Source organism: Xenopus laevis, chromosome 6S, assembly GCF_017654675.1.
Source record: "Xenopus laevis strain J_2021 chromosome 6S, Xenopus_laevis_v10.1, whole genome shotgun sequence".
Classification (NCBI taxonomy): domain Eukaryota; kingdom Metazoa; phylum Chordata; class Amphibia; order Anura; family Pipidae; genus Xenopus; species Xenopus laevis.
This window is the reverse complement of record NC_054382.1, coordinates 71,253,998-71,275,902: the sequence shown is the minus strand read 5'-3', so window position 1 is coordinate 71,275,902 and position 21,905 is coordinate 71,253,998. Positions and strand designations below refer to the sequence as shown.

At 36.3% G+C, this 21,905-nt stretch overlaps 1 protein-coding gene across 1 annotated transcript in view; it reads right to left on the bottom strand.

The window, feature by feature from the left end:
• Window positions 1-21,905, bottom strand: part of cdh20.S (cadherin 20 S homeolog) — a 265,825-nt gene that overhangs the window by 15,657 nt on the left and 228,263 nt on the right. The window contains exons 6-9 of the mRNA XM_018269486.2: window positions 21,147-21,266; window positions 9,496-9,663; window positions 7,955-8,142; window positions 3,038-3,291 (exon numbers count right to left, since the gene is read on the bottom strand). Coding sequence (XP_018124975.1) covers window positions 3,038-3,291; window positions 7,955-8,142; window positions 9,496-9,663; window positions 21,147-21,266 — 730 coding nt within the window. The remainder of the gene's footprint in view (window positions 1-3,037; window positions 3,292-7,954; window positions 8,143-9,495; window positions 9,664-21,146; window positions 21,267-21,905) is intronic.

Below are 21,905 nucleotides of genomic sequence, written 5' to 3'. Positions count from 1 at the left end.
TTATAATATGTTATAGAATAAAAATTTTAAATACTTTTCAAATGATTTGGTTTCTAGTCTACCTCTTTCCAGTTTACAAATGTAAATGCATCTTCATAGATGGAGAGAGAAGGAGTGGTCAGAAATCAAAAAGGAAGTACCTGAAAGAGCTGCAGCTGAACTGGTTGTAATAGAGAAATAAAATAAACTTGAATGGTGTGTTATACTGAGGACTGTTTATAGTAATTTTCAGAGATTTAGAACATTTTACAGAGAAAAAAAACGTTTACTTATTCTTTAAATACAATAATCAATTATAATATGACAAAACAAGTCTACCATATGTACCAACTGTTATTGTTTTCAAGATCCTCAAGATCTTCAGTGTTTCTCTTGCTAAGAATTTATAACTGCATTTCTCTCAACATATTCAAATTTTTTTTTTGCTGACATTTGAAGGTCAGCTGTCAGCACTGAGATTAGCAGCCTTATATTATATTAATCACTAATGCCAGACTTCACAGGTATTACCTTTTTTCTGAATTCCCTGCTTACTTAATTAATAACCACGCTTTGAACTTATATCAGTCCTTCTGCACTAGTCACTGGGAAATCTCAATATTAAAACTAAATACGGAGAACTTTTAGCACCAGTCATGGGAAAATCTGGGAACTCGAGTATTTAACATTTCTCATGTTACAAACTGTTTTTTATTCAGTCAATTATTTTTTATGCACTGCTTCTTCATTAAAAATAAATTACTTCCTGTCCTAAATGATTATAAATGTTATGAATCATATTTCTATCTAAACCCAATACTTGTATTTGGAGATTAGCATTCATTCTTCAACAGTTGAAGAATTTCAGTTCTAAAACAAGTGTACGCTTTTATTATTATCTGTGGGATGCGGCTACAAGTAACATGATTTATAAGAATTACCTTCCTCCCTCCTAGCAGGAGGCTTATAATACTATTAATACCCACCTGAAAGTATGGCAACAGCAGGCTCATTTATTTTGCTAGTCAGTGAGAAGGGGCCTCAAGAGAGAACTTAGACTCCAAAGCTGCCTAATTACTGGCTGTATCATTAAAAATGTAATATATTAAACGCTTGTCAATTATAGTGTGGCAGCTTAAAGGATTTCTTAAAACCCTTTATTTAGCATTAGTGATTTTATTCTCTCAATAAATGTTACAGAGAGAATATGGTTTTAATAAGTGTTTATGTGCCATAGTAGCTGTTGTGGGTAGCCTTGAATATGGAACAAAAGCTCAGTCCATAAATAACCCTAGATATAATATTAGAATTCAGTCATTAACTTCATTACCAGCTACAATGAAACTTGTCTATCTACTTTGCAGCTAATGATTCCATGAGAAAAGATGCTTACACCACTGATATTGCCCTTAAAAGTCACCTTGTAACCATGAATATCATGAGGAGCTACCCAGTACGTCAGTGACCTTTTATGTGTCCTTTAATTACACTTTATTTATAACAGAAAGAGGGCCACAATACAATCATAGTTCTTTCATACTACTGTGGGAAGTACAAACACACAAAGGCATGGCCTAGATTGCTTATACGGTATTTCTGCCTTTAATTTACTTAATTTACAAAAATGATGGTAACATGCTAAGGTGAGGTTATCTTGCAAATTATTTTCTTTTAGAAAATATATGTACAGTGGTCTTATGTTCCACACTTTAATCAATGGAGATCAAACACAATAATGTTCATTGTAAAGAAATGCCTGCACTGGATGGGCGTTTGTTCAGGGAAATATGTTATTTTTTTCCAAGGTGCTGAATGTTGATGTTAATATTTTAATATGAATATATTGTATGTTCTCTTTTGCTCATGCATCCCCTTAGTTGTAGGTCACATTTGCTTTTTTATGTTATATACCTTTGCTGGATAATTATGGATAATAATAATTCAGGATTGTAGATATTTGTCAGAATTCTAAAACCATGGGTCTCAAAAGTTTCACTAGGATAATAGTACAAATGAATAATCAAATATAGGGAAGTATAGAAAGCTACAGAAAATGACCTATGATCTCTAACATTCATCAGAACAATTTAAGCCTGACCATAGGGGTGTTAAGTGAGGAAAAACTGTAGTGGGAGGTTATTGGTTCCAAGGAATTGTTTGAGCTATCTCATGCAGATATGATCTTTCATTTCAGTTGTCTGATAATGTTTATTTTTGTGCCTGTAGATTCTAAGATTACCTGTAATTTGAATTTATTTGTAAGCCTTGCAGCCATGTTACACATCAAATCAATTGAGAAGCATCAGGCATCATGCAAGGGTCAGTTTAAAATAAAAAAATAATCAGCTAAAAAGTTACCTGTCAGCTCGCTTGCTTGGTAAGAAAGCAGGCAATCATTAAGGGGCAGATTTATTAACGGTTGAAATGAAAATCGAATTAGAATTTTGGAATTTATTTATGGTCAAAACTGACAGATTCGACTAGGGAAACTCATGTGAATTCGAAAAATTTAATAAAATAAATGTGCCTCTTGTAAAGGTTATTCGAAGCACTGAAACATTAATGGCTTTTTATTAAGGAAAATGATTCTATTTAACTTTACCCGGTGTTAAATGGATTTTGAAATTCAGCACTAAATAACTGTAATACATCCCAAATCAATCAAGTGTTAAAGAAAATAACTATAATCCTACTGGAGAACTAGTTCAATAATGCTATGCTAAAAACATTATAAAAGACCACTTCTCTGAGCCATTAAAATAAGTCTAGAGCTAGAGGGATCCATGTCCTTCTGATAGTGTACACCAGACAATAAACCATATACAACAATATTTATTTAATTCACCAAGAATATTAACAACCAAAATCAAACCAAAGAATTACCTTTGCAAAAATCATATATAAATTAAGTTTATAGTTCACTCCCATGTCTATAACATTAGTAAAAATATCAACTTGTATTACATTACCACAACAAATTATTGTGTGACAAAATTTATATATATTGTGTTTTCATTTTGGAATCTGAATAAAATGGTCGTTGGATTTGATGACCTACCTAACTGAGTTGTTAGTTGCATCTGGATCTTTTGCAGAAACAATCTGTATTGTTGTGCCGATATCCACATTCTCAGAGACTTCCACAAAATAAAAACTGGACTCAAATAGCGGAGGTTCATCTACATCTTCCACAGTAATATGCACAGAAGTGGTGTCACGGAATGGACCGAGGTTCAGAAAACGTATTTCCAGGTAAGGGTTTGAGCCTTCAATTTTCAGTGTATAGCTTTTCTTTGTTTCAAAATCCAGTGGCTAAATGTAAGAAACAAGAATTTCATTTACTCCAGGTTGGGATGAGTTATGATATAAAACACATGAGGGGGTCATTTACAAGCTCTAAGCTAGTTTGAAAAAATGTAGCAGTTTTTGCACTTTATACTGCATTTGCCTCTTGAAGACTTGCTATAGGTCTCTGTGCTTTATTTCACTACTCTGAAGAAAATAGTGATGATTGTTTTGTACTTCTTCCCTTGTCAGTTAAAATTACCCCTATGTAATTGATTAATGTAAAACCCTTTTGCTCATTTTTCTCATACTATACAGAAGTGGTGAATATAGTGATATCACTAATTTGTCATGCACTTAAGTCACAGCTATTTTCCATCCTCCATGACTAAGGAATCTTTCTTTACCTCTAATTAGCATTTATTAATTGCCAAGCTCCAATGGGAAAACTGTACAGTTTTTATTTCTTTGTAAATAATCAAAGATGCAGTATAATTGCTGCTTATTTAACATTAGAGTGACAAATGTCTAGCGCAGAAATGTACAGTGTAAATATTGATAAAATCAGGCAAGGTTAATAGAGTTCATGTTAGAAATTATACATTTACAGTATGTCATAATCTAATTGGCATACACTTCGTCATGTGAATAAAAGTATATTAATGAATCAGAGAAGAACCTGTCCAAGCATATTTATGGTATACAAATAAAATGACTTTGAATATCAAAGTCGAAGGATTTACCGCAAATACTTCGATCGAAGGAAAAATCGTTTGATCGAACAATTCTAAGGATTTTAATCCATTGATCAAAGGATTTTCCTTCGATCAGAAAAAGCTTAGCAAACTTATGGGGAAGGTCCTCATAGGCTAACATTGTAGCTCGGTAGTTTTAAAGTGGTGAAGTATGAAGTTAAAGTTTTTTTTAAAGAGACAGTACTTCGACAATCGAATGGTCGAATAGTTGAATGATTTTTAGTTCAAATCGTTCGAGTCAGGGTCGAAGTAGCCTATTCTATGGTCAAAAAAACGAAAAAAAAACCTTCGAAATTAGAAGTTTTTTTACTTCGAATCCTTCACTCGAGCTTAGCAAATGTGCCCCCTAGTGGACAGACTAGTGAAAAAAAATAAAATAATATATATATATATATATATATATATATATATATATATATATATATATATATATATATATATATATATATATATAAACCAACTACTGGATAGGTGCACTCAGAAAACAATGGAAATGCCTAGGTGCTGGAACATAGATCAATATCAATAGAGCAAAGAAATCCGCACTCATAGGTCTTTTGTGATGAAAAAAATGGGTTTATTCAATGTTTCGGCTCTTAGACTCGAGCCGTCATCATCATAAAAAGACCTATGAGTTCGGATTTCTTTGCTCTATATATAGGTGACATGGGTGCAATATCTTGCCTATTCTAGCACTCTTCTGGACAGAGTTCTCTAATGTTGTTTCTGGGATCTGTTGGAGCCATTCTCTCAGCTTAAGAGTCCCTGAGTGCTCCTACTACCACTGGGACCACTTTGACCTTCACTTGCCACATCCTCTCTAATTTAATTTTGCAGGGTTTGGTTGGTACTTCTCCAGCTTCTCAAACTCCTTCCTCGTACAGTATCAAGCTGGAACAGGTTTTAAGTCCTATTGTTTTCCATGACCTTCTGTGGCAGCTCCCATCTGGACTTATCTGGTTTAGCCCATAGGCTGTGCAGATGTTGCTGTACACAATGCCAGCTACTTTGCTGTGCCATTTTGTGCATGTAGTTCCTGTCTGCATCTTACACCCTGCCACTATGTGTTGCACTGTGTCTGAGGCCTCTCTGCACAAACTGCACCTTGGGTTCAGTCTAGTAAATTAGATCCCTGCTATCTATCTATACAGATGCACTCAACAGGAGAAGTGGCAAATATTGTTGAAAAAAAAAATATTTTTCCAATGTCTATTCTAATCTATTATACAGAAAGCTTAGATCTGTATTATGGGAATGCCATTTAGACCACAGACTGCAATTTAAGCACACAATTGATATTTTCCATCACAACTACAAGAAAAGTTTGAGTTTACCTTTAGTATTCCACTTACTCTAGAATAGTGACTGTGAGGGGTGACAGGAGTGTGATTAACCTTTCCCCACTTTGTTATGTGTTACATGCCATAGCCATTATGCCTGGCGTGTATGTGCCATAGAAATCCCTGCCCTTTTTGTCAATATTCTCCTAAAAGCCAGACTGATTGTGAGCAGCATTTGGATCCCTTTAGAATTGTGCATCTAAGTTTCTTTCCTATCACTTACAGATGTTATTTAATGTTATGAAGGACCCCATTTATAAATTCTCTACAATTACAGTAAAATCCTATATTTTTCATGAATTCCTTAAGTGATTGTACTTCTCGGTAGGCTAACGGCCTTTCCCTGCAAACAGAAAATGTAACTGGCAAAGGCTGAAACACTAGCTTATTTTATGTGAATTCCTTTCACTCCTTAGTGTTTAATGGAAACATTACTACAGAAAGCTGACAACTTATAAGTAAAATAAGAATGGTCTTATAACATCTTGGGAGTGGGTTACCATTGCTTCAGGGGTATGTACAAGAACAATAAGGGTACAACATTGCATCCCTTAGGGTCTAGGCACATAGAGACTCTTGTCACACAATGGTGAGCCTTGTATTCAATGCCTGCCACTGGAATATGATAAGTACAGGGCTATCCTGTACAATGCAGCCCCTGGTGCTCTCTCACATGGGTGTCTAAAGTGCAAGCTGCGGGTGTGCTCCTTGGCCACCACATAATCACCAACCCCCTTTCTCTGAATGTAATGCTCCCCATTGCAGTCAGCATCACATATAAATGACCCCAATTATGTCTCTGCATCGAGTTTGTGTGGACTTTAGCCATTGACTACACACTAGGCCCTATTAACAATTTGCTTTATACATTTATTGAAATGTTGATTACTTTTCAGCTATTTCTAAAAAAAAATATTATTTGGGCCAAAATATTTCATTTTTTAGTGGTTTCTATTTTTACTGTTTTGAACCATGCAAACCTGAATATATAGAATAAGTAGTGCCAAAAAAATTGCCGATCTCTCAGTCAGCTTACCGAGGAGCCGGAATAAGGATGCGTGGAAGTTCGCTGGAAGAATCTGCGCCAAGGTGTAAGTATGGAGTATGGGGCATCTCCCCGGGGGGGGAGTTAGCCTGGGGGGAGGACGGAGGGCTACCTGGGTTGGGGAGTACGTGTTAGAGCCCAATGTAACCCATGCTCTATAGACATAGCTGGACATTAATCCCATTGGTCTGATCTAGTCCAAAATAATGTTACAATGATAATGTAGTTAAACAGACCCATGTGTCAGTGTGCATAACAGCTGATATGTGAGTCTTCCTAAAGTCCATTTTAAATCTACAAGTCCAGAAGTACCTGGACTCATTGAAGCAATTTCGATGATGTGCCTCCAGGCCTATGGTTTCTCAAGCATTATTGCGCCCCTGGACTAATGCAGTCCATTAACTATTTGCAAAGGTTTTTGTGCTCATAAGCTCTGCATATTTACATCAATGTGCTATAATGCCCTAGGAACCAGGAGCAAACAGTAATGTGCAGAAGAGCACTGGTACAGCCACCCATATAATTGTACATATACAGTATGTACATATAATTAAAAAAGTGATCACTGGACCAGCACTCCCTTTGTCATGTAAATATTTTCCGACTAGACAGTGATGTGTGCCAAATTATTTTGCTGTTTTTTACACCATATAATAAATCTGCCCCCAAAAGTCAACATACTGTATTTCTAAGCTTAAGCATCTAAATCCAGAAAAGTCTTGACAGTTCAGATTTTTGGGGCCTGTAAACCATTATGTTACTGTATTACCAGAAAACTCTTGTCATACAGTACCCCCTTATAGAAATCAGAATAAAAAGTTCCAAATAAAAATACAGAAATGTCCGTTAGGTGCGTGGTTAATTGTTCAAAGTTTGTGTAGAGAAGGCTCCTTGGTTTATACAGTAAATAAAAGGCAGATTTATTAAAAGACATGAATTTTCGTTATCCTGATCTCAACTAAAAAAAATACCTGGGTTTGAATTTGAATTGTTATTCAGCTAAGTTAAAAATTCTACTGAATTCTACTGAAAATTCCTCTTGGGTGTTTTTTATGAAAGCATAATTGATGTGAAAAAAAGGGAGAAATAGAATGTGGACTGATTTGAAAATTTGAGATAAAGTGGCCCCAAGTAGTTGCAGCTATTGGAATATGTTGTTAAGATTAAAAAAAAACAGCAGGTGGAGAGCTCTGTATACCTAATGAAGCTCAAATTATGCCTGACTTTTACCCTCAGAGCTGTCACAAAGGGAGAAGCTGCAGTGATAATTCATTATTTGCTATAAATAGTGATAGAGAGAGTTAGAGGAATCACTCTAATCGCCAAAAAAAAACCCCAGAAAATGTTCCTTACAATTTGTAGGACTTCTGGGATAATACACATGCATTATATAAAGATATTTTATAAACGAATTGCAAACACAGTGGGACAAACATAAATATTATAGAGAGGGAATGCTTGCTCTATAAGTAGCTTTATACATTTCTGCAAACTAACTAAAGGACATAATAAAAAGAGTGATAACTTTTTTAACTAAAAAGAGTGATTACTTTTTTAACTGTAATAACTCCAACTTGGTTACTGGGATCTGTAACAATATCAAAGACTTCAAATCCATCCCCATCGATAATGCTGTACTTCATTTCCGCATTGGCTCCTTCATCAAGGTCCATAGCCAGAACTCTGCCAACAGTGGAATTGATTGGCAAAGACTCCAAGACGGTCATTTGATAGTGTTCTGTGGACATGAAAGAAGAGGCAAAACATTGTAACTTAGCATATGGGAAAGGAGAGAAATAATGGAATTCAGAAAGGATGGGCAACCATGTTTCTTTTGATTTTTCATCTCTTGAATGATGCAAAACATTTTTTTATATCCAGGTGTAACTGTGGCATGTGAACTTTCATGCATAAACACATCTGAACTTTTAGCTTGCAAATAGAATCTTGCTACAGATTTATAAATTTGCTTAGTTTAGTGCTTAAATATATGGTATAAATATAACTTCTAGTGCTTATAATAAATGTGCCCCTTAATAAAGGTGACATATAAATTAGGGATGCACCAAATCCAGGATTCTGTTCGGGATTCGGCCTTTTGCAGCAGAATTCGGATTCAGCCAAATCCCTTTGCCTGGCAGAACTGAATCAGAATTCTAATGTGCATATGCAAATTAGGGGAGGGGGAAGGAAATCGCGTGACTTTTTGGCACAAAACAAGGAAGTATAAAAAGGTTTTCCCCTTCCCATCCCTAATTTGCATATGCAAATTAGGATTTGGTTTGGTATTCTTTCACATAGGATTTGGGGGTTCGGCCGAATCCAAAATAGTGGATTCGGTGCATCCCTAATATAAATGCCTATATACATCAAGAGCAAAGAAATGCACATATCCCAGTACATACACAACCGTTTGTGGCAGGCAGGACATGAAGCCTTATGGATTACACAGACACACAGACAGATATACAGACAGACAGAGAGAAGGGCCCATTCACAACTGTAAGTGCAGTATACAAAGTGCATTTTTGCGTGAAAGTTTTTGCAGTGTTTCTCCCTGTATTTTCCACATACTGTAATTGTGGCCGTATGGGGCAGTTGTGCTTAGTGCAAATGTGTGTTATTTGTTAAAAAATGCATAATTGCGCTGGTGACCTTCGATTTCTTCGATTTCTAGTGTTATTTCTGGTTTTCTGCATGAAGCGAAACATGCTCCCTTGGGTGCAAGTACCTTTAATGAATGGTGTTAATTCCCACAATGACTGCATCATAATTTGTAAATCAGTAAAAAAAAAAAAAACAGTAGCACTAATGTTTGAAAAAAGTGTAACATTTTTTCAGGCTTTACCCCAGCCCTTTGGCAAGCCTGCTGTTTTTTACTGATTTCCAAAATCTTACCCTGGTAGAGTGTACAGCTTGCACCTGGGACTGCAAAGAATCAATTTTCTACTGTGTAGCACACTTCAACTCATTCTATCTGCTTCACAATTTGTGCAACCGCAACTGCAAATAAATCTCACATTTTTTACATATTGTAAATCCATATAAACCAGAGAACTTTCAAAATGTTAATAATATTACACATACTTACTCTGAGGGAATCTGGGAGGATTATCATTCACATCACTTAGAGTAATATTGACTGTGGTGGTTCCAGCCAAGCCCCCTAGCTGTCCACCCATATCTTTGGCTTGGATAATCACTTCATAGTATTCTCTTGATTCTCTGTCCATGTTTGTTAAAGCTGTTCTAATTATACCTATGGGAAAGATGGAAATTGACATATATGTCTCAGATTGTTGAAACCAATCATAAATGTTATGAAAGGCAACGAGTGCAATTTTATATAACTATGCAGAAATTAACAGTAATACCATATTTTGACCATAGATGGCAGCATAACTTTATATAAACGATCCACAGCAAATCTATTCATATAATTAATGCCTGTCTGAACTGTTGATTATCACAGCTACAGAAAAAGAGCAATTTTCTCCCATGCAATCTCCCATGAGGTTCACATTTTTTTTTTGTACCGTCTTTCCTCATTTTGTACAAGTATTTAAATCTGCTTGATACACTGACATCTTGGTCTTAAGAGGATTTCAATTAGAAGTGGGTATGATTAGAAGAACATGACATTTGACAGGCTTTGCATTTGTCTATAAAATGTTGATTCTAAGAGAGGCAAAGACTACAGAACTACATTATTCTGTTTTTGATGTTTGTGATTGTATGAGTATCTGCCCCATAGTGCCCGTGACATTGTAACAGAGCTGTGATGGGAAGCCACTTCAGCCCCAATAAGTTCACTGTAAGCAGCATGAGTGTTGAATAGGAAAGGGGCATTTAAGATTTTACTTGGGGCCTGTAAAGCATTGTTTATGTTACTGTATTACAGTCAGATATCTTAACTCCTGGCAGTTATATATAAGGGGGAATGCAATAACAGTTGCAAATTTCATTATAGGCCTAGCAACCCACATCGATCAATTGCAAGCTTGTTTTATCAAACATCAGACATTAAATTCTACCTGCTGATTGGGTACTATGGGTGCTGAAGATTAGACTTCTTTCTTGTGGACACAAAGCCATATTAACCAACAGACGCTACTAAAGTCATTCAGTTGATTGTACAGGTATGGTATCCGTTATCCGGAAACCCGTTATCCAGAAAGTTCCGAATTACGTAAAGACCGTCTCCCATAGACTCCATTATAATCAAATAATCCAAATTTTTTCTCTGTTGTAATAAAACAGTACCTTGTACTTGATCCAAACTAAGATATAATTAATCCTTATTGGAAGCAGAACCAGCCTATTGGGTTTATTTAATGTTTACATGATTTTCTAGTAGACTTAAAGTGTGAAGATCCAAATTACAGAAAGAGCCATTATCTGGAAAGCCCCAGGTCCCGAGCATTCTGGATAATAGGTCCCATACCTGTACAGCAAAGCAACGCATGGTGGCCAAACCTTGAAACACCCAAATGTCCTTAAATCTGGATTTTGCATCTGTGGTTGACCAACTACTACTGAATAATCCCTCCCATCCCTCACCAGTTCTTTAACAATAACTGAAGGGCTTGGAGCTTGACTTCTCTAAAAAGAGATTCATTAAAATGTTCTCATAGGCAGACACATATTTCACTCAATACAGGTACTGATGATTTACATGAATTGCACAATTGTGCAATGATAGGTATAGGATCTTTTATCTGGAATGTTTGGATCCTGGGGTTTTGTTAATTTACATCGACATATATTAAATCTGCTAAAAATATTATAAACATTAAATTAACCAAATAGGATTATTTTACCTCCAATATGGATCTTAGTTACCATGAAGTACAAAATACTGTTTTATTATTAGAGGGAAAAGTGAAATCATACATTTATTTTTGCTCTTCGCCAATCACTTGGTGCTGCTTTCAGTCTTTAGCAATAAATGCAGTTTTATTAAAATGTGGATTAGTAATTAATTTAACTTCTCTAAATGAATTAGTGGTCAAAACTTTTCAAATATGAATTCAGTAAAAAAAACATTGATCAATACTTTTATTTTCCCCAGTAATCAGATGTATCTTTCAGAGGAACACTTAGGGGCACATTTACTTAGCTCGAGTGAAGGAATAGAATAAAAAATTACTTTGAATTTCAAAGTATTTTTTAGGCTACTTCGAGCATCGAATTGGCTACTTCGGCCTTCGACTACGACTTTTAATCGAACGATTCGAACTAAAAATCGAAACTTTGACCACCTACTTCGCCACCTAAAACTTACCGAGCACCAATGTTAGGCTATGGGGAAGGTCCCCATAGGCTTTTTAGCCAATTTGTGATCAAAGGAAAATCGGTCGATCGAACAAATAGCGGTAAATCCTTCAACTTCGATATTCGAAGTCGAAGGATTTAACTTCGACAGTCGAATATCGAGGGTTAATTAACCCTCGATATTTGACCCTAAGTAAACGTGCCCCTTAAATATTTTGCATCTAGAGGGTACTGTGTTAAAAGTAATAGCAAGCCACAGTCTACCTGAATGTGTTGGAGCATTTTGTAGATTTACTCAATACACAGTTGATGAAACAGTGGAAAATCAAGTAACATATAGGAAGGGTGTTCAAAGTCATTTCACCTTACACGTCAGAAGAGAAATCGTAGTTGGTTTAAGTTTGAAAATTTTAATAGCTTGCTTTATACTCTATGTTTTTTCTGGCAATACTTTTGACTTAAGTGCCAAGTACGAATCGTTCTCATTTTCCTGCCAACGATTCAGTAAGATGCAGTAAGGCATGAGGAAGGCTTAAAAACAATATCTTGATGCACAGTGAACCATTGCATAGGCAGGAATGAAAAGAAGAACTTCATTACACATACATACATACATTATGGGGCACATTTACTAAAGGTCAAATATCGAGGGTTAATTAACCCTCGATATTCGACCATCGAAGTAAAATCCTTCGACTTCGAATATCGAAGTCGAAGGATTTACCGCAAATACTTTGATCGATCGATCAAAGGAAAAATCGTTCGATCGAACAAATAAATCCTTCGAATGGAACGATTCAAAGGATTTCAATCCATTGATCGTACGATTTTCCTTCGATCAGAAATAGGTTAGAAAACTTATGGGGAAGGTCCCCTTAGGCTAACATTGGTGCTCGGTAGGTTTAAAATGGTGAAGTATGTAGTCAAAGTTTTTTGTAAAGAGACAGTACTTCGACTATCGAATGGTCGAATAGTCGAACGATTTTTAGTTCAAATTGAAGGCGTAGTCAAAGTAGCCTATTCGATGGTTGTAGTACCCCAAAAAAAACCTTTCAAATTCAAATTTTTTGTACTTCGAATCCTTCACTCGAGCTTAGTAAATGTGCCCCTATGTATACAGTATGTATGATGCATGGACAAGGGCAAAATACAAATTTCAGGCTGTCATTAGGTTGTGGTGCCAAATCCAAAATGGGTGTCTATCGTTGAAATATCATGGCCCCACAACTGCAACTCTAGTGCCAGGGTAATGAATTGATGGTTTAATTCAAAATAAAATGATGGACCTGGGTTAAATGTTTTTTTTATGGTTGCTAGGTATAGCAGTATTGAACTTTAGCCTGTTCATCTATTGGCTGTGTGGTCCTGAAAGTGGCTTTGAAAAGTGCAATTTTTTTCTTTTATAAGCAGTGTGCACTTCAGTTGCATATATTTACAATCTGTCAAAATTAGTGATGGGCCAAAATTTTAGCCAAATAGTAGCCAAATTTAGTAATATTTATCCAGTTGCCAAATCTGTCAGTAAACTTTTAATACACACTTCAATATAAAATACAGATTTATTTATGTCGCAAACGCCACAAATGCTTACCTACTCAATTACTGTCAAATTGTCATGGTGTGTGTGTTAATCTTATGTTGGTCTAATTTTGGTTGTTCTTTCCGACATTCTGTATACTGTTAGAGTATTCAATGTCCATATGTTAAAATCACATCACAATACACATCACAATACATGTCTGTTATGGACTTCACTTTGTATTACTGTCTCTGTTGTACCTCAATGAAAATATTGCAATTAAGAAGTCAATCATTCGGCATGGAAGTTTTGCATTTGTTGTTCTAATTGGTTTGCACACTTCCTAATAATACTTTTCTCCTGTTTCTTAGGAAGGATGTAGATTGCATAGTATCTTTAAATAGATAGAATATTATAGACCATCATAAATTTTGATATGCCAACACATAACTGAAACACTAAAGATTATCCTGCAGAAATGTTTCAAATTACCAATGCAACACCTGTTCACAAACCAGCTTGGCTAGAAAGCCTAGAGGGCAGAACATCTTTGTAACACACACATACAGTATATATAATAAACATTTTCTACTGAAAGGCTGACAGTCATTGAGAATCATGGTTTTTGCATAGCTTTAAATATATAGTGGATAATGTACCCCCTACTGTAATTTATAAAGATATTATAAGTCACCAAGGACTTATGTGACCTTTTATACAGGTCACATAACTCCAAGGTGACTTCTGATATCTTTATCAATTTCTAGTAGGGGATGCATTATGCATTATAATCTACATTTTGTGGGGGGGTCAAAATTGTGGTTGTCGGCGTCAAATTGTGGTCGCCGGCATCAAATTGTGGTCGCGATGTCGTCCGTTTCGGACGCGCACCGTCAAATTCGGATGCGCAGCGTCAAATTCGAACATGCTGCGTCAAATCTGGCGGCCTGGGGCCCCTGTTATAAACAGCGCATTCTGACGTCAGAAGGTGCCGTCTATAAGGATATCATTTCCCATAGGAAAATGACCAGACTGTAGATTATATATTTATATTATATACAGTATGTACGGTACTTTTTTGTAACAGAAGTGAAACCAAAGAAGCTGCATGAGTCTCTACCTTTAAGCACTTAGTAAGAAAGTTTAGTGGCAAGCCTCAGGCCAGTACTCAGTTATATCATTAGGAAATGATTTGACTCTCTAAGTAACAATAGCACACTGGTTCAGGATTTAATGTCCATCTTCTCCCGAACTTACTGTATAGTGACACTGTCTTTTGTGATTTAGGCATTTAGATAATGGTTTAACTGCACAAAGGAAAGACAATAATGATATCAAGACTGTAAATTGGCGTGTGATTGAGCTGCTAAGTTATATTTGTTTTGTAGAGAACAAAGAGTATCATTGCTAGAGACCTGACAGACCTGGAGCCCTAAGCAAAACATTACACAATAATAGTTATTCCCACCGATCACATACACCTTACACTGTAAAGCTGACACCAGAAAGAAAGGCTAAAATTAAGTAATCTATATCAGAAAGGTCTATATAAATACACCAGTAAACCCTGAAAGCAATGCTGCTTTGAGTCCTCTGTCAAAATAAACACATAATTTCTTTACTTCTAATGTGTATACATGGACTTCTGTATCAGACTTCCTGTTTTCAGCATAAACTTCCAGTCCTAGTGCTTGACCATGCTTAGTTTGCTCCTCTCGCCCTCTCCCCCTACCTTTCCCCCCTCCATGCTGTAAGCTGAGCCCAGAGCTATGAGTGAGCAGGGAGAGACTCAGGCAGAAAGTGATCTCACACCAAGCTAATAGGGCAGCTGCTCTCCTAAACAAACAGATAGAGCTTCTAGAACTGTTTACTCAGGTATGGTAAAACATTTTGCAGAATAAATATAGTGTTATAGCTTGCACTATTGTGGCTAATTTATTGGCAATAAACTGCTTTGGTAGCTTTCCTTCTCCTTTAAGTACAGGTACAAATCATGCACAATATTTTGTTAGACAGGGTCGCATCCCCTTAATACAACTAACAAACATGACAGAAGGGTGATACTACAGCATTTAGATGCTGGTGGTTCTTAGTATTGTACTTTAGTTTATGTTAATGAAGTAAGGCTTCAACAACAAAATTAAAGTGATCCTGTCATTATGTTTATGGTGTCCTTTTTATTAAACTGCAAATAATTCACTCTACCATGTAAAATTTCATTCCTAACCCAACAAGTGTATTTTTTTAGTTGTAATATTGGTGAGTAGGCAGCCATCTCATTTTGCCTGGCCATGTGCTTTCAGAAAGAGCCTGTGTTGCACTATGGAACTATTTTCAGGCAGGCTATTGTTTATAAGAGCACAAGTCACATGATTGGGAGCACCTGGGAAACTGACAATATGTCTATCCCCATGTCAGATTTCAAAATTAAATATTAAAAATCAGTTTGCTCTTTTGAAAAATGGATTTCAGTGCAGAAGTCTGCTGGAGAAGCACTAATAACGTATGCATTTTCCCATGACAGCATCCTTTTAAATTACCAACTCTATGTATGTATCTACAGTAATTGCCATGTAAATCAACACTTCCTTTCAAAACAACTATGAATGCATATATCGAAGTCAAATTAATATTTGGTTCCTCTAGATAGAATTGTAATAATATTTCTGCATTTTACATTTCCTACTGGCACTTCCTAGTCAGACCCATATGATTACTGCTCACATGAATAGCAGCCATACATTTTAAAGTGGTTTGTGGAAGCTATTCCCTGAAACACATGTTAACCCATAACTGACTGCCAATAGTTATACTTTAATAGTGGGACAGGGGAGATTTATTATCCAAACATGTCATTTAAGAAATTTCTCAAATGAATAAAGGGCAGATGCAGCCTCCCACTAATCAGGTCTGTCAAGTGTCCCCTGCACAATGCTCAGAGCTACAGTCACCAACTGCTAAACCACTGCATATATAGAGGTCTGTGTTTCTGCTGGAGAACAGGCTAGAAGCCCAGTGTTTTCTAGTAAATTTCTCATTTTCGTGATTACTGCACCTGGTTGCAATCTTACTAAATCTATATACTCTATACAAACCTTTCATTTCAGTAAATTGAATATATACTCCTTTCTTCCCTCTCCAATCTATTATTGTTTAATGTACTAGTAACACCAATAAATGCTAATTATTGTAGTCCACTACAGGTAAACATGTGTTATTGCAGTTTATTAGGGATTTTCCCCTAAGCACATGCCATAACCACTCAATCAGCCCTCTGAATCATTACCACCCTGGAACCATTCCCTTAAATAAGTTCATAGAAAATAATTTTAGCATGACGTGTTAATAACTCTGATGTAGGTACTATTATACATCTTAAATACCCCTAGAAAACAATGCAGTTTCATTCAAATGTATGACTTGAAAATCCAGAAGACAAAAACCAACTTTAAGGGTGTTATTTAATTTTGAATGCTAAAAACTCAAAAAAGTTGAGTTTTTTTACTATAAAGTTTGAAATTTTAGTGGAATTTTTTTTTTTTTTAAATTTATATACCCCAAGGCTGCAAAAAGTCAGAATCTGAAAAACCACCATCTCAGACCTGGCAAGGTTGTATATAAGTCAATGGGAGAGGTCCCTATCCTATTTAGCAGTTCTGTGGTCAGTGCAAAAATCCGAAAAATTTTGACTTTTCGGGAAAGAGCGAAAAAAAACCCCCAAAAACAGTAAGATTCAGGGTTTTGCTTGATTTTATTGAGTTTTCCCCCATGTGATTAAATTGTAATTTTTAAATAATAAATAAGGTCAAATTGTAGATTCTAGTTTGGTCTGACTTTTTTATTTAAAAAAAATCCGAAAAATTCAGATAACCCCCTAAATATAACAGGATTTTTCAAAAATAGAAACTAATGTACAGGTATCTATTTTGGAAATGCAAGGTACCCTAAATTGGTGCCTGGCAAAGTGAACCACATAAGCAAACACTTTGGGGCCGATTCACAAAGGGTCGAATATCAAGGGTTAATTAACCCTCGATATTCGACTGGGAATTAAAATCCTTCGACTTTGAATATCGAAGTCGAAGGATTTTAGCACAAATAGTGCGATCGAACGATCGAAGGATTATTCCTTCGATTGAACGATAAAATCCTTCGAATCGAACGATTTGAAGGATTTTAATCCAACGATCGAAGGAATATCCTTCGATCAAAAAAAGTTAGCCAAGCCTATGCGGACCTTCCCCATAGGCTAACATTGAGTTTGGTAGCTTTTAGATGGCGAACTAGGGGGTCGAAGTTTTTTCTTAAAGAGACAGTACTTCGACTATCGAATGGTCGAACGTTTTTTAGTTTGAATCGTTCCTTTCGAAGTCATAGTCGAAGGTCGTTGTAGCCCATTCGATGGTCGAAGTAGCCCAAAAAACACTTAGAAATTCGAAGTTTTTTTACTTCGAATCCTTCACTCGAAGTTAGTGAATCGGCCCCTCAGTATGTAAAATGTCCCTGCTTAATGCATAAGGTTTGGTGCAGGAACTAAATGCGAAAAACAATTGTATCAGCTGTAAATGAATACTGACAAAAGTCCGTTCTAATTATAATTAACCCATGCCCACCATTGGCTTATCCAGTAAGATAACAAAAATATCTGTTTGTAGGGACCTATATGATATCCTATCCCTATAGAGTTAATTCCATACTCTTTTGTATGTAGTTCTCTTTTCCCTTGTTATTGGGCCAAACCCTTCTAACTGGTAAAGTGTAACACCCACACCTATTGGACAAAGAGTGTAATGACACTCCCCTGCCACACTGCTATATAGTGTTATGCAGGGAGTGTCCTCTTCCTCTTTGGCTCCTGGTGCTGCTGCTAGGTGAATCCCCATTGAGCCTGGGATCACCATAGGCTCCAGTAAGCATTTACCCCAGAGGGACCTGACACCTTTGGTGCTAAGTTGGGGACCAGGTAACCCCGTGAACGAGGACCAGCTAATATAGTAAGATCTTGTTATAGACTCTATGGAGAGTGAGACAGAGAGGTGTAGCAGAAAGAGCAGTTGTCGCTCCAACGAGGATTGTAGGAGGAAGTAGCTTCCCACAAGGCCTGTTTGCCTTTAGAGCAGGGAACTCAGTTGATAGGCATCTAGGTTAGCAAAGGACTACCTGTACCCTACCTGATCGATCCCGATCCCCTCACTGTGCAACGTCGGTTAAACTGGGAATTGATGTACACCTATCTGCAATATCCTTTGGGAGTCGCACCTGTCTGACTGTGAACCTTGTACTGTCCTAAGTGATTCCACCTGCTGTGTCCTACGTATATTTGTAAGTAAACCTGTGGTCATTTGCCTCTGGAATAATAAATCTGTGCTCCTGTTTTACCTTTTAAGAACCTCCTGGCATCCATTATTCTATTTTTTGCACTTATATGCCTGTGAGTTGTAGTTCAATTACACTTTAAAGGGGAAGCTTCCATTTGGTGATCCCCTCACTGTGCAACGTCGGTTAAACTGGGAATTGATGTACACCTATCTGCAATATCCTTTGGGAGTCGCACCTGTCTGACTGTGAACCTTGTACTGTCCTAAGTGATTCCACCTGCTGTGTCCTACGTATATTTGTAAGTAAACCTGTGGTCATTTGCCTCTGGCATAATAAATCTGTGCTCCTGTTTTACCTTTTAAGAACCTCCTGGCGTCCATTATTCTATTTTTTGCACTTATATGCCTGTGAGTTGTAGTTCAATTACAGTTTAAAGGGGAAGTTTCCATTTGGCGAAGGCTCTGCCCTGGGTGAGGATTCGCAATGTAACCCATGCTCCCTACCTAGCTGGTCAGTGGTCACCCTTAACTCCTAATTGGCAGAATAGGCCAAGAAAGCGTTACATGTTCATAAAACAACAAACAAAATGAGCAATGACAAGATCAAAGTACGTATTGCTTTGGTTGAATTTACTTTTACTTCACTATTTTGGCCATATGCTTATAAGAGCCTAAGGATGTTTCCTTGGAATATATGCTGACTTTATATACCACATCTAAGAAATTGGAGTTTATTAGTTGTTATGGCGACCGCAGAATATAATTTCCTTTGAAATCCAACAAATAACATAGATAGACATATTTAGTGTAAAAATAGACTAAACTGTATGCAATGTATATACCGGTACTATAAGGCCCATTATACATTAAGATTGTATACAAAAAGTCTGAGCAAAGACTATACATGTAATCAAGGAGCAAATAATCTCCAGTGGTTACCAGATATGGGTGTGATGTATATGATGTATAGAATAATAATGAGTAAACAATTTAATAAACCATTATTGGGTGTCTGATGCTGATAGCCTGTAATTTATCAGAAGAAAGGGGTCCATTATGAATCAGGTTGTAATTGTGTGGCATGGAGCAACCCAACCTCAGGGGATAATCTGGTCCCAGGCTTGTCACACTTGTCTTATATCCATTCCCTTTCACTTTAGGTCTGACTCTTGGTTATTTAGCTGCCACCAGGAGCTATTGCACAAAGCCCCACAATTAACCAGGAAGAGACTGGCGTTAACTTGTTTCAGACCAACACATAGAAAAAAAAACATATCCAGAACCCCAGGCTCACTAGATACAGGAGCCAAAACCAAGGCTAGGAGTAAGAACCAGAATGGACAATACACTGTACCAAAAAAGCCTTTAAACATAAAAGAACAAAAGAATAAAATTACAAATTATAAAAAAAATTTAATTCAATACAATTTTTAAAATTTAAAAAGATATTATGCAATATTAACTTAGTGTGCCTTCATATTTTATACACTTACACAATACATTTATATTAGATGTATATCAAATTGTTGACGGGCATTAAAAAGAATTCTAAATCAATAGATGGTGCCCTCTATTATAGTCCATGAAACTCATGAATCAGTAAATATGAATCTCTGCTGGGTTAATTCATGTGAATTGCAAGACTCTGCTACACTATAGGAAATATAGGTATTCATGATAATATTTCTGGCTTCGCACCGGCTTCAGTTTGGTGGTTGGAGCTGGTGGTATAAGGATTGTTATACCAACTTGGGGAAGTTTTATCAAATGACTTTTGCAGTTGCTCCCTCTCTCCAGACTTCCTCAGCAAGGGCCCTTAGGGAATATAACCAATAGATGCAGCCTGAAACAGACCAGCGGGGGAATGTAATAAAAATCGCTAACGGAAAAACTATTCGCAATGCGAAAAGTTATGCCTTTGCGCGAACAAATTTTGCTTTGTGTGAATTTATTATAGCTTTTGCGAGCCCGGAAACTGTTTAGCGACCACTTCCAACAGTGAAAGACTGTTTGCGAATGTTATAGTTTGCGCCAATGCGCAGTCAATGTAATAAAACTTCTTACTGAAAAAGTCGTTATGTTTGCTCCAAAAGATTACGACACCTTCAAGCACTTCTTATGAGTGCGCAATTAAAATTCGCAATGCGCAATTAAAATTCGCAATGCAATAACAGTTTAAGGAACAATATTACATTGCGAGATGTGGATTTTTAGTCTTATTGGTGCGAATTGTTTTGCTCTTTGCGACTTTTATTACATTCCCCTGCTAAAGTCTAATGGAGCCTGCACAGCTTGTGGCATAATGTTCACAGTACTGATAGGAATAATGTAAGCCTTTGAAGTGCTGTTATACAAAGCATTTTTTAAGCAATCTGTTGATGTTGGGAAAAAAAGGCTTCTCATTTTTTACATTTCGTTAACTAAATCCAAATAAAAAAAGCTTTCATTTTTTAAAGATAATTAATGATATGACAGCTTTAAACTCTACAGAAGTTGTAGTGATTGAGGTACCGAACATCTATTAAAAAATGTAAAAAATATAAATTTGCAGAACTAGAGGATTACAAACTGATTCACAAGTAAAAATCATGAATATGTGATAATAGCAAACATGTTGGCCTCATTAAGTACCTGTTTTAGAATCCACAGAGAAATATGGCTGTCCTTGCGAAATGCTGTAGACAACCCTCGCGCTGCTTCCATAAGTAGGATCGTCTGCATCTGTTGCTGACACCTGGATAATAGAGGTACCTGACAAAAATAGAAAATATTGACCTTCTGAAATTAATAGCTGAGAATCTAATTTCGCCTTTCCCATTAAAAAAAAAATCTTGCAAAGTTTGCATAATGACAGCCACACTAACTGTTTAACCACCTGTCAGTGGAAGATTAATTGCCATGTGCGGCTTCCATTCCACTAATGTATCCTAACAATATAATGAAGAAACCATTTTTAGAGATAAGCAGCACAAGACTGTTAATGTTTCTCTGTCCCTTTACATATTGGATTTAGCACTTGTAGCCGATATGATAGCTGTTTTAGCCACCTGTTCTCTATGCTAAGAATGACTTTAATTGTGTTCTATAATTTGGCAGTTGTTTTTATATATAATTGAGGAATAAATATAAATTTTCTTTTATCGTTGCCTTAATGAAGCTCTGCTGTAGCAAAATTTGAGTTTCTGACATAAAATTACAGCTTTTTATGCCAGACATGGAAATAGGGTCTACCTGGCCAAAAGCCCAAAACGAATGGTTTTAAAACTCTTTGTTTACAACAGACAGCAGTGCAATTGGAAACCTCAGAAGTGTAAATTAGAGTTGTTATCAAACCGTTAAAACAACAACAAAAAAAAGTGTATGAACTTTTCAGTATTTCCATTAGCTGCC